Raw genomic sequence first — 13,752 nt, 5'->3', positions numbered from 1 at the left:
GCTGAACTGGATCCTTTCCTTACACCATATACAAAAATTAATTCAAGATAGATTAAAGACTTAAATGTCAGACCTAAAACCATAAAAACCCTAGAAGAAAACCTAGGTAATAACATTTAGGACATAGGCATGGGCAAAGAATTCATGACTAAAACACCAAAAGCAATGGCAAAAAAAAAAAAAGCCAAAATAGACAAATGGGATCTAATTAAACTAAAGAGCTTCTGCACAGCAAAAGAAACTATCATCAGAGTGAACAGGCAACCTACAGAATGGGAGAAAATTTTTGCAATCTACCCATCTGACAAAGGGCTAATATCCAGAATCTATAAAGAACTCAAACAAATTTACAAGAAAAAAACAACCCCATCAAAAAGTGGGAAAGGATATGAACAGACACTTCTCAAAAGAAAACATCTATGCAGCCAACAGACATATGAAAAAATGCTCATCATCACTGGTCATCAGAGAAATGCAAATCAAAATCACAATGAGATACCATCTCACGCCAGTTAAAATGGCGATCATTAAAAAGTCAGGAAACAGATGCTGGAGAGGATGTGGAGAAATAGGAACGCTTTTACACTGCTGGTGGGGGTGTAAATTAATTGTGGAAGACAGTGTGGCGATTCTTCAAGGATCTAGAACTAGAAATACCATTTGACCCAGCAATCCCATTACTGGGTACATACCCAAAGGATTATAAATGCTACTAAAAAGACACATGCACATGTGTGTTTATTGTGACATTATTCAGAATAGCAAAGACTTGGAACCAATCCAAATGTCCGTCAATGATAGACTGGATTAAGAAAATGTGGCACATATACACCATGGAATGCTATGCAGCTATAAAAAAGGATGAGGTCATGTTCTTTGCAGGGACATGGATGAAGCTGGAAACCATCATTCTCAGCCAACTATCACAAGGACAGAAAACCAAACACCACATGTTCTCACTCATAAATGGAAGTTGAACAATGAGAACACGTGGACACAGGGAGGGGAACATCACACACCAGGGCCTATAGAGGGGTGGGGGGCTGTGGGAGGGATAGCATTAGGATAAACACCTAATGTAAATGATGAGTTGATGGGTGCAGCAAACCAATATGGTGCATGTATACCCATGTAACAAACCTGCACGTTATGCACATGTACCCTAGAATTTAAAGTATGAAAAAAAGAGAGAGAGATGGAAATGGGAGTGGGTGTTCTCACTATTATGCCTACTTGCAGAAATTTTGCTTTCCATCCCCATAGCATTGCACCCTACTAACCTGGAGGTCTTGATTCCCAGAGTAGAAATGCTTTCATGAAAGGCCACAGCAATGGTTCTATTGAATTGGATGATGAAATTGCCACTTGGATATTGAGTACTCCTCGTGTCATCCAACTAAAGATAGATAAGAACGTTGCTTTATTGGATGGGGAGACTGAACCAGATTCAAGGCAAAATTGGGTTACTGATACACTGCAAGGATAAAAATGACTATGTCAGAGAAATGCAAACCAAACCCACAATGAGATACCATTTCACGCCATTCAGAATGGCAATTATTAAAAAGTCCAGAAACAACAGATGCTGGTGAGGTTGTGGAGAAGTAGGAATGCTTTTACACTGTTGGTGGGAGTGTAAATTAGTTTAACTACTGCAGAAGACAGTGTGGCAATTTCTCAAAGATCTAGAGGCAGAAATATCATTTGACCCAGTCATCCTATTACCGGGTATATACCCAAAGGCATATAAATCATTATATTCTAAAGATACATGCACGCTTATGTTCATGGCAGCACTATTCACAATAGCAAAGACACGGAATCAATCCAAATGTCCATCAATTATAGACTGGAGAAAGAATATGTGGTACATATACACCATGGAATACTATGAGTCATAAAAAGGAGCGAGATCATATCCTTTGCAGGGACATGGTTGGCTCTAGAAGCTGTTATCATCAACAAACTAATGCAGGAACAGAAAATCAAACATACATGTTCTCACTTATAAGTGGGAGCTGAACAATAATAACACATGGACACAGGGAGGGGACCAACATATACTGGGGCCTGTTGGAGTGGGAATTACTGGGCAGGAGAGCATCAGGAACAATAACAGATAGATGCTGGACTTCATACCAAGGTGATCTGAGCAGGAAACCACCATGGCACACTTTACTTATGTAGCAAACCTGCATATCCTGAACGCGTACCCTGGAACTTAAAATAAAAACTGAAGGGAAAACAAATCACTATGTCTTCAGCCTAGGGTATTCTTCAGAGTACCTCTTAGTACTTCAATGTCCAATAGTAAAAGTTAATGGAGACTTCAGTAACCAAACCAAGTCAGGACTACTGAGCATTTAGACACTTCAGGAATGAAGGCTTGGGTCACCTCATCAGGCAAAGAACTCAGCGTTGCTAAGGGCTTGACTGAAGTAAGGGGTAACAGGGAATGGTTAGTGGGACACAGTTATAACTAACAACTGTGGTCCCATGACTAGTTACAGAAAGGAGGACGTAGCAGCTACATATATTTTCTTCATTGCTTATGTGTGTGCATGTATGTGTGTGCATTTGTAAGTATGAACTATTTTATTCTTCCTCGTCCTCCTTTTATTACTTAATATAAGTTTTGTTGGAGGTTAAACTATAACATTTAGTATTTCAGTAACAGAAAACCAGTTAAGACTGTGACTGAATTTAAGGAGTTATTAAAATAGTGTGGAGATGGACGGTGTGATTATATCCATTAGTGTGGATATAATGACTGTTGGGGCACAGTGCCTCCTCATTTTAGGGGTGGATGAGAATGTCTTTGTATATGGGATAGTTGCATCTAGGGGAATGGTAGAAATGTCTCATTGTATAGAAGTTTAAATACGTGTAGAAAAGTTTGTGTGATGCTGAGTGGTCAAAGAGGTCATCGTCCGTCAGCCCCACCCCACCCTCCATGCTACACTCGGCTTTGTGATGGGAGCTAGTACTCAGCTATACTCTGGGACACCATTTTCACTTTGTTCTCTTGCTCCACCTGGCTCAGCCAAGGGGTACCAGCAGGAGGCTGCACAGCTGGAGAAAGAAGGGACTTGTTTTTTGTTTTTTGTTTTTTTTTTTTTGAGACGGAGTCTCGCTCAGCCTTCCAGGCTGGAGTGCAGTGCAGTGGTAAGATCTCGGCTCACTGCAACCACCATCTCCTGGGTTCAAGCGATTCTCCTATCTCAGCCTCCTGAGTAGCTGGGATTACAGGCACTCGCCATCATGCCTGGCTAAGTTTTGTATTTTAGTAGAGACGGGTTTTCACCATGTTGGCCAGACTGGTCTTGAACTCGTAACCTCAGATGATCCACCCTCCTTGGTCTCCCAAAGAGCTGGGCTTACAGGTGTGAGCCACCGCCCCCGGCATTTGCTTTTCTTCTGTTTGCTTCTTGTTGGCTTTTTGTTGGCATCCAGTCCTCTCCCTGCTCCTCCAAGCATCGCTCCAGCAGCAGCAGTTCCTTTCTTTGGCAGAAGCAGAATCCACTTTGCAGTTTTCCTGGTATTTGCAGAACCAGCTGAATAAGACCTTGTCAGAGACACCAGCACCAGTGGGCCACAGTGCTCCCCTTTCAGAGGGGTGGGGTAAAGTCTTGAAACAATGACTCCCAGTTCCCTGTTCAAGGTTGTCCTTCATTAACGAATCTTATGTTCCCATCACACTACTTCCTGGATTTGGGAAAGGTGGATGAGAGTCAATGTGTAGACACGAGAGGCTACTTTGAATCTAGTGTTGGGCTGGTTTGGAGTAAAGAGGAAATGCAGGAGAAATGGAGCGCTGGTTGGTGGTGCCATTAGTTAAGGTGAGACCATGGGATACCATAGAGAGCAATTAGAAAGGGGAGTAAAAATGAGGGGAAGGCTAAAAATATAGGGGGAGAGAATTGAGAGCAAGGAAGGAACAAAAGGCTAGAGGCAAACTGTAAAAAATGGGCAATACTGTGCTGAAATGAAGTTGAGAGACTGGGCCAGGCATAGTGGCTCATGCATGTACATCCTAGCATTTTGGGAGGCTCCGGTGAGTGGATCACTTGGGCTTAGAAGTTTGAGACCATCCTGGGAAACATGGTGAAACCCCATCTTTACCAAAAATACAAAAATTAGCCAGGAGTAGGGGCATGCACCTATGGTCCCAGCTACGTGGGAGGCTGAGGTGGGAGGATTGGTGGAGCCTGGGAACTTAAGGCTGCAGTGAGACATGATTGCGCCACTGCACTCCAGCCTGGGTGACAGAGCAAGACCCTGTCTCAATCAAAAAAAAAAAAAAAAAAAAAAAAAAAAAAGGCTAGGCGCGGTGGCTCATGCCTGTAATCCCAGCACTTTGGGAGGCCGAGGTGGGTGGATCACCTGAGATCAGAAGTTCAAGACCAGCTTGACCAACATGGTGAAACCCTATCTCTACTAAAAATACAAAAAATTAACCCGGCCTGATGGCAGGCGCCTGTAATCCCAGCTACTCAGGAGGCTGAGGCAGGAGAAATGCTTGAACCCAGGAGGTGGAGGTTGCAGTGAGTAGAGATCACAACATTGCACTCCAGCCTGGGCGACAAGAACAAAACTCTCTGTCTTAAAGAAAAAAAAAAAAAAAAAAAAGAAAGAAAAGAAAAGAAAAAAGAACTTGAGAGACTGACAAGTTACCATTAATATTTAGGTGTGTCTCCTTGTAATGTTTTCTGTGCTTTTTATATCCTTATTCAATTTTAGATTCTGCCTTTTTCACTTAACATTACAACGGAAGCATTGCCTCTTGTTACAAATTATTCACCAACATTGTTTTTAATGACTTCTTAAAATCCAGTTCTTTGGTTAGATCATACTTTATTTAACTATTTCTCTTCAGATGACCATACAGGTTGTTTTAAACGTACATTAAAATAATTTCATGGCTATTTCTGTGGAAAAACTTTTTATGCATTTCAGGTTGTCTCTTTAGGATATATTTGTCAAAATAGAATTACTGGGTCAAATAATGTGGATATTTTAAATCTTAATTTTTGTAATCTTAATTCTTACTCAAATTTTTACAGATCCATAATCCTTTGTCCACAATCCCATAATCCAAGAAGCACTGAAAATTGAAACCTTTTTTATATTTTACCTTTTATCATTTAGCAGCAAAACCTGAGTAGAACTGATGTGAGATGATGTACAGACATTAATTTTCCCACTTAGTATGAATATTTATGTTTTTCAGAAATATTAGTGTGTTTGATTAAGAGGCACTATCTCAGAACCCACTCAAAGTGTTAGGTAATTATGTATTATTTGTGTCAACTGCCTTTTGAAAATTCCCAAATGCCTTACTTATAAAACACATCCAGCTTTAAGGGTTTCAGATAAGGATTGCGAACCTGTACCAGGAGTGTTATAACAAGGCACTGGATATGTTAATTTACATATATATATATATACACACATATATTTGCTGAACTTGACACTAGTATTATGGGCTGAACCATGTCTTTCCCTCCCCCAAAATTCATATGTTTATGTCTTAACCCCCCAGTATCTTAGAATGTGACTGCATTTGGAGTCTTCAAAGAGTCTTTAAAGATGTGATTAAATTAAAATGTGGTCATTAGGATAGCCCTAATCCAGAGTCTTTAAAGATGTGATTAAATTAAAATGTGGTCATTAGGATAGCCCTAATCCAATTACTAGTATCCTTATAAGAAGGGGAGGTTAGGACACAGACACACAGAGAGAAGACCACTCAAGACAAAGCAGGTCATCTACAAGCCAAGGAATGAGGCCTCAGAAGAAATCACCCTGCTGTGCTGACATCTGGTTTGTTGTTGTTGTTGTTGTTGTTGTTGTTTTGATGGAATCTCGTTCTGTCGCCCAGGCTGGAGTACAGTGGTGTGATCTCAGCTCACTGCAAGTTCCACCTCCTAAGTTCATGCCATTCTCCTGCCTCAGGCTCCCAAGTAGCTGGGACTACAGGTGCCTGCCACCGTGCCTGGCTAATTTTTTTGTATTTTTCGTAGAGACGGGGTTTCACCGTGTTAGCCAGGATGGTCTCGATCTTCTGACCTCATGATCTGCCAGCCTCGGCCTCCCAAAGTGCTGGGATTTCAGGCGTGAACCATTGTGCCCGGCCCCCTGCTGACATCTTGACTGCAGACTTCTAAGTTTCAGAACTGTGAGCAAATAAATTTCTGTTGTTTATACCACCTAGTCTGCAGTACTTTGGTATGGCACTCTAGAAAACAAATACTGTACAACTGGTGACATATAACTTTTATAACTAACAAAATTAGATACCAGTCAACCAAACAAAAACCACACAAATCCATCTTTCAAAACATGATTGGTTTTACCATTGTAGCTTACTATTATACTTTGAGTTCCCGCTCTCAGGGAAGGTTTATAGCTCATTTCTCCCTTAGGTAACCCATTTTCTCTCAAATTCCAGTTAATAAACAAGAGGGTACTTCTCATTTCAGGTATTAGCTCCTGTTGCCTAATAACTGTATACAACATCAATACATAGTTTTTATTGCTGTTATTATGTTTGGCTAATAAACTCAAGACTAACCAGAAGATCTACGGCCTCTGAGATCCTGCTGTCTCCTTTTTTTAATTTTTAATTTTCTGAGACAGGGTCTCACTCTGTTGCCCAGGCTGCAGTGCAGTGGCACTATCATAGCTCACTGCAGCCTCGATCTTCTGGGCTCAAATGATCCTCCCAAGTAGCTGGGACTACGGATGTGCACCACCACACCAGGCTAATGTTTTTTGTTTGTTTGTTTGTTTGTTTGTTTTTTAGTAGAAACGAAGTTTCGCTATGTTGCCCAGGCTAGTGTTGAACTCCTGAGCTCAAGAGACCCTCCTGCCTTGGCCTCTGAAAGTGCTGGGATTATAGGTGTGAACCACTGCACCTGGCCCACTGTCAGTCTCTTGATCTAAGACAGACTCTCAATCTTTTTATTCATTCTCCAGAGAGAACAGATTATGGTTCACCTGTACACAGAATCACATGCACAATTTCAGTACCTACTCCAGTCTCTCCTAGGAAGCATATTGGAATGGGAGCGGATATTATTATATCAATGGCCTAGGGATTACTTTAATTTTAATTTATTTATTTTATAGAGACATAGTCCCTGCCATGTTGCCTACGCTGGAGTGCAGTGTCTATTCACAGGCATGATCCCACAGCTGATCAGCATGGGAGTTTTTTGTTTTTGTTTTTGAGATGGAGTCTCACTCTGTCCTCCAGGCTAGAGTGCAGTGGCACAATCTCAGCTCACTGCGACCTCTGCCTCCCAGGTTCAAGCAATTCTCCCTGCCCCAGAATCCTGAGTAGCTGGGATTACAGGCGTGTGCCACCACGCCTGGCTAATTTTTGTATTTTTTTAGTAGAGATGGGGTTTCACCATGTTGACCAGGCTGGTCTCAAACTCCTGACCTCAGGTGATCCGCCCATCTCAGCCTCCCAAAGTGCTGGGATTACAGGTGTGAGCCACTGCGCCTGGCGCTGCACAGGAGTTTTGACCTGCTCAGTTTCGTAATCCTCCCTGCCTCAGCTCTCAGCTTCCTCAGTAACTGGGGAAAGTAAAGATTGCTTTACCTTTTTTTTTTTTTGACAGAGCTTCGTTCTGTCACTGAGGATAGAGTGCAGTGGTGTGATCTTGGCTCACTGCAACTCTGCTTCCTGGCTTCAAGCGATCCTCGCACCTCAGCCTCCCGAATAGCTGGGACTACAGGTGCATGCCACCACACCCGGCTAATTTTTGTATTTTTTGTAGAGACAGGGTTTCCCCATATGACCCAGGCTGGTGTTCAACTCCTGAGCTCAAGATATTCACCCTCCTCAGCCTCCCAAAGTATGGGGATTACAGGCATGAGCCACTGCGTCTGCCCTCATTTACCTTTTAAAAATTAAGGTAAGGACAGGCACAGTGGCTCATGCCTGGAATCCCAGCACTTTGGGAGGCTGAGGCAGGAGAATCGCTGGAGCCCAGAAGTTCAAGGCTGTAGTGACCTATGATGGCACCACTGTACTACAGCGCAGGCAGTAGAGTGAGACTGGCTCACACACAAAAACAAACAAAAACAAACAAACAACAACAAAAAAGTAAATAATCAGAAAACTTCAACACTTTATTGTTAAATTGTTAAAACGATTGTTAGTGTTTGTCACTTTACAAGTGACCCTAATAAATTACATTTCTAAAGTACTGAATTCTGTTAATGTATTGAAAAGACACCTGGGCCACTCTAGTAATAAAATCTTTATTCTCCACAACAGCCACTCTTACAGCTAGCAGAGAAACACTTTAGGAAAGGTGTGGCTTTTTGTGGTGAAATGGCAGGAATAGCTCCTGTACTACTGTCTCCATGTAAGCCTAGTAGAGGCAGATTTTTTTTTTTTTTTTAAGAGAAACACCAATAAATGGGAGGCAGTTGGTATAGTGCGAGGGCATGTGATTCTGTGCTCCACATAAACTAGGTTCCTGGTTCATCGACAAGGATGTGCGGAGTTGTAAAGTTCATTTTGAAGGATAAATGTTAATTCTGGCATTTATTGACCATCCACTGCAAGCAATATGCCTAACAGTTTGTAAATCCCAATATGAAAGAAAAAATCTCATTCAAGAATTGTAACACAAGTGAACATATTGATTACTTATTTTAGAAACAGGGTCTTGCTATGTTGCTCAGGCTGGTCTCGAACTCCGGGGCCCAAGTTATTTTCCTGCCTCAGCCTCCCAAGTAGCTGGGAATACTAACTATTGTATTGCCTGCTAACCTGGCTATAAGGGGATGTATTTATTCTCAGAATATTTATTGAGCGCCCACTATGTGTCACACTGTTCTAGGGGCTAGAGATGCAGCAATAAAGACAATAAAAGTTCTTGTCCCTTTTGTTCATGATTTAGAGGTGCGGCTTACTTTTTAGTGATGGAGGTTACAATCTAGTGAAATGGTGATTTGCAGCATGGGGTATTTTTAGAGTGCTTGATTTAGTTTTCTTTTTATTTAAAAATACATTGTTGCCATCACTTTTGCAAGTGGAGTAGTTCTTATCAGTCTCTTTGAGGATCCATCCAGTTGAGGCATTTAAAAACATCACAATGCCTTAGACTTGTAAGAGACCTTAGTTGTGACAGTAGTTTTAACTCCTTTATTTTACATATGAAAAAAAAAAGGAAGTGATTTAGCTGAGTTTACCCACTGCATTACTGAGAGGTTAAAGACTAGGCCTCAAATCTCGTTCTCTTGTATACTTTCCTCAATCATACTCCTCGTGGTTCCTGGTTTCCGAATTCGGGTCTGAATCATGAGAAGCTACATTTGCAAAAAGTACAGATAGTACAATGAGTTTAGAGACTGCTATGTAAATGGAGTGACTTGGTTAATCAGAAAGAAGGTGCGGTGAAAGACATTCGTCTCAGGATACCTGAGCTCTAACCCTGGCCTATTCATTAAAGAAAAACCATTTAACCTGGGCCCTAACTTCCTTGTCTTTAAAATGAAGGGCTAGACTATGGATTTACAACGGCTCAACTTACGATTTTTCTACTTTACGATGGGTTTATCGGTGTACCAAATGCATTTCCGATTTATGATATTTTTTATTTAAGATGGATTTATCAGGAAGTATCCCCATTATAAATCGAAGAGCATCTGCAGTCAATGAGGCCATGTGCATAGCACTTTGAGTCCTTTAAAATATGTATCTACGTACAGGGATTTACAAAGTGCCTGGCACATAGTGCTAAAAAAAAAATTTATTTATTTATTTAGAGGCGGAGTCTCGCTCTGTCGCCCAGGCTGGAGTGCAGTGGCACGATCTCGGCTCACTGCACCCTCCGACTCCCGGGTTCAAGCAATTCTGTCTGCCTCAGCCTCCCGAGTAGTTGAGATTACAGGCACCCGCCACCACGCCAGGCTAATTTTTGTATATTTTTTAGTAGAGATGGGGTTTCACCAAGTTGGCCAGGCTGGTCTTGAACTCCTGACCTCAGGTGATCCGCCCGCCTCCACCTCCCAAAGTGCTGGGATTACACACGTGAGCCACCGCGCCCGGCCAAAAAATATTATTTTATTATTAATCGCACAACAATCTCATATAGATGCCATTCAGAAGATGAAAACGTTGAGAATTACAGAAATTAAGCAATACTTCCAAGATCTATCAGCTAAGAAAGAGGGGAAGCAGGCTGAGAACCCTGGACTTCTGACTGTACCATTTCCTTTGTAGTTTAGCTATGAAATTATCATTTTACATGAATTCGGAATTGATGTAAACCTAGAAAGATGGACAGAAACAGCACTGTTAAAGAGGGATCTAGTTTATGCAGAAGTAACCCATGTGCATTGTCAGGAGGCAGCTTTTCTCATGGGAGAGGGATGCAGAGGTAGGGAAAAATGTGTGAAGCCTTTAAATGCCAGGCTAAGGAGTGTGGGAGTCGTTAGTGGTTCTTGATCAGAGTGGTGGCATAATATTAACAGCATTTTATTATTCATCTGGTTGTGGACTACTGAATCGATTGGGGAGGTGGAAGTGGAGCTTCGGAGACCAGTTTGATGGCTGTTGCTGGAGTCTGGAGTATGAGGACCTTTATTTAGTATATTGAGGTAAAGAGACCTGGGAAGGTGTTCTTTTGTTAGCAGACAGCGTTGAGGGGACATGCAAACTCCTTATATTTAAAAAGGCCTTATGAGTATGTGTTGGGTTTCTTTCAAAAGCAGCTACTGCAGAGGCCTGAGAGGCCAAAAGGGCGCCTTTGGAATTAGAGCAGTTAGACTCCTGGCTTTGTCATTTTCTAATTATGTAGCCCAGAGGAAGTCACCTAACCTCTCTTGAGTCTTGATTTCGATTCCTCTAAGTTAGGGGTGACAAGCCCTACTTGTTTGAGCATCTGTGTAGCGCTTTAAGGCATCTAGCAATGGCGCTGCGTGTTGGTTCCCGCCTTCCCCGTGGTGTCCTGCAGGCGGGGACTGAGTAGCTAAGGACGGCGGAGGCCAGGAAAGTCGTTCTACCTGGAGACCCCGGGCTGGCACTTCTGTCCAGACCTGGACAGGCCTCCGAATGCCAGACCTTGGACCAGGCTTCGCACGGGATGACTGAGCATCCCAAGCCAGTCGGTGGGACAGATATTTTCCTCCTCAGAGGGGCTCTGGAGCGCGCGGCAGCCCCTGGCAGCCGTGGGTACCGAGAGGGCGACAGGGCAACAGTGCGGTGAGGCGGCGCCGGCTCCCGAGGCCGAGGCGTCCACCTCCGCACCGCCCGCCGGCTAACTCGCCGCGGGTGCTGGGCCGCGCTGGCCGCGTTTGAAGTCTCCGGCGCGGCTGCTGGTTGGCGGGCGCGGGTCACGTGCGCCCAGGCAGGAGTTTCCCCGACAGCTGGAGGCTGCGTGGGATCCGGCGGCGGCTCCCAAGCGCGGCGGTGCGGCCTTCCCCGCCCCCTTCCTCCCTCCTCCCCCGCCCGCTTCCGCCCGGCTTATTATCCTCGTTATTGACAAACAGAGCGGCCGCAGCGGCGACTCTCAGCGTGCGTTGATAGCCAAGCCATGGGAGACAAGAAGAGCCCCACCAGGTAACAGCGCCCGGGCCCCGGGGCCCGGACTGTGCGGGCGGCAGGGCCCTGGTGCAGGGCTTCGGGTGGCTGCCTCGCTGGCCGCCCGGGCACCGGGGCGAGCACGGGGGCGGCGCCGCTGGTGTGCGAGTGCTGCCGCGTGAGGGGGCCGGCGCCGGCCGCCCCACAATGGAGCCGCGATGGCGGCGGCTACCGGAGCGGCAGCCCGGGTGTCAGAGCGGCTGTGGCGGCGGCGAGTGCGGCCGGGCTCGCGCCCTGCCTCTTCCTGACTTCCTTCCCCCTTGGAGCCGGAGCGCGGCGCGCCGAGGGCCCGCCGGGGGCCCGCCGGGCGGGGGTCGCGGAATTGGGGCGGGGGGCGGGGCGGGGGCGGCCGCGGGGCCCGGGCGCCGGGCGCGGCCTGCTGGTGACCCCGCGCGGCGTCGTGTCCGGGTTGTGTCCTGCAGGCCGAAGCGGCAGCCGAAGGCGTCCTCGGATGAGGGTTACTGGGACTGTAGCGTCTGCACCTTCCGGAACAGCGCCGAGGCCTTCAAGTGCATGATGTGCGATGTGCGGAAGGGCACCTCCACCCGGTGAGTCCCAGGCCTGCCCCGCGCGCCGCCGGCTGGCGGGGTGACGACCAGGGGACGCCCCTGCGGCTGCCGCCCCCTCCCATGACATTCGCGGACCCGGCGGGAGGAGGCGAGACGGAGGTGGCTGTGGCGATAGGAACTGGGTCACATTGATCGCAACCCAGGCGATGGTTTGCGGTGAGGGGTAATTGAAGAGGCTGTAAGGTTTTTTGCTGCCAAGAGAGAATAAATTATTTATGGGAGGCATTAGCTACTGCGATTTAATTCGTATCGCCGTGTGTAATGTCCCTCTCCCCACTCTGGGTATAAAAATGTTGGCTGCATTGTTGTGTTAGTGTGTAGGGATCAAGGAAAACCCATAAAATCCTCTTTAGGAGCAAAGGATGTAATTTAATTTCGTTCCTAAAAAAAGAAAACTATCTGATTGCAGAATACACAATATATTAAACTTCTTTTCTATATGGACTTCTGGAAGGGTCAGATCAAGGTTTTATTTAGTGTTTTTATTCCAGTTCTCTAATATTTTATAAATAAGTAGTTGGAGATGAGCCCAGTCACAGGAACAGATTTTTACTGAAAGTACCTGCATATCTTTAGTTTGATTAAATGGCAGTCTCTTAGACAAATGAGATGAAAAGATCTCTGCCCATTTTCAGACTTTATTTATTGTAAGCTTGCAGTATAATAACTCTGTTTTTTAAAAAACGACTTTGAATTAAGTGGATAAAGAAAATCATCCAGGAAATTCAGTCTGGCATTCTTAATCTGTCAGCACTTAGTTATCGAGCTCCTTGATTTTTATAGGAAGGTACCCTTTGAATTAAATATAATCCTGTGATTTATTACTTAATATGTAGAGAAGATATATATTTTGATGTTACAAAGTTCATTAGAGACTAAACTATAACAATAAGCATACTAATCTATCTTACTGTTGCTTTAAAAAAGGCATATATGATATTGACATATGCAAATATTCAGTAGACGTTAGATTTCTAAAAAATGTGATCTTGATTTTTTTTTAAAACACTACAGAATTTTATTAAGTGTGAAATGTAGAGACAGGAATGGTTGACAGTAACTTATTTGAAAATTTTCTCAGTGAAGCTCGCTGGCTTTGACATGCTTATTTTTTGTAAATATTATATGCTTTTTGTATATTCCCACAATGGATAAAATATTTTGTACATTTTTCATATTCAAAAAGCAAATTTTCAAACATATTCTAAATTTAAGGGATTACAGCAGAACATTCCAAAAAGAAAAAAGTATATACTAAAATGATTGTGGTTACTAATTTTGGACCCATTTATTCTCATTTACAGTGGATAAAATATTTTGAACATTTTTTATGCTCAGAAAGCCAACTTTTAGACATGCTAAATTGAAGGGATTACAACAGAACATTCCAAAAAGAAAAAAAGTATTTGCTAAAATGATTGTGGTTACTATTTTCGGACCCGTGTTTTGTGATTTAAGTATTTTGAAAAGCAGAGTATCTTAATGGCTGTGTAAGGTTGGAGTTGGTTTAGAGTGTATTTGTATATCCGTGTTAGTACTTTGTGCTTTTTAAAATGCTTAGTAAACAATATTTAGAAA

At 43.8% G+C, this 13,752-nt stretch overlaps 1 protein-coding gene across 6 annotated transcripts in view; it reads left to right on the top strand.

Annotated features, from left to right (window-relative positions):
* The window catches only part of YAF2 (YY1 associated factor 2), a 1,232,548-nt gene that overhangs the window by 1,141,827 nt on the left and 76,969 nt on the right, over positions 1-13,752 (top strand). For 3 of the 6 annotated variants that reach the window (XM_050749423.1, XM_050749421.1, XM_050749422.1), the window contains exons 2-3: positions 11,506-11,584; positions 12,028-12,153. In XM_050749423.1, coding sequence (XP_050605380.1) covers positions 11,559-11,584; positions 12,028-12,153 — 152 coding nt within the window. In that variant the 5' untranslated portion in view covers positions 11,506-11,558. Of the gene's footprint in view, positions 1-11,372; positions 11,585-12,027; positions 12,154-13,752 lie in introns of those variants that run through there. The other 3 variants (XR_007717828.1, XM_050749424.1, XM_050749428.1) reach the window with 1 other exon arrangement.

This window comes from Macaca thibetana, chromosome 11 (genome assembly GCF_024542745.1).
Source record: "Macaca thibetana thibetana isolate TM-01 chromosome 11, ASM2454274v1, whole genome shotgun sequence".
NCBI lineage: Eukaryota > Metazoa > Chordata > Mammalia > Primates > Cercopithecidae > Macaca > Macaca thibetana.
The sequence above is the reverse complement of the archived record's forward strand: the minus strand, read 5'-3'. Positions and strand labels throughout refer to the sequence as shown.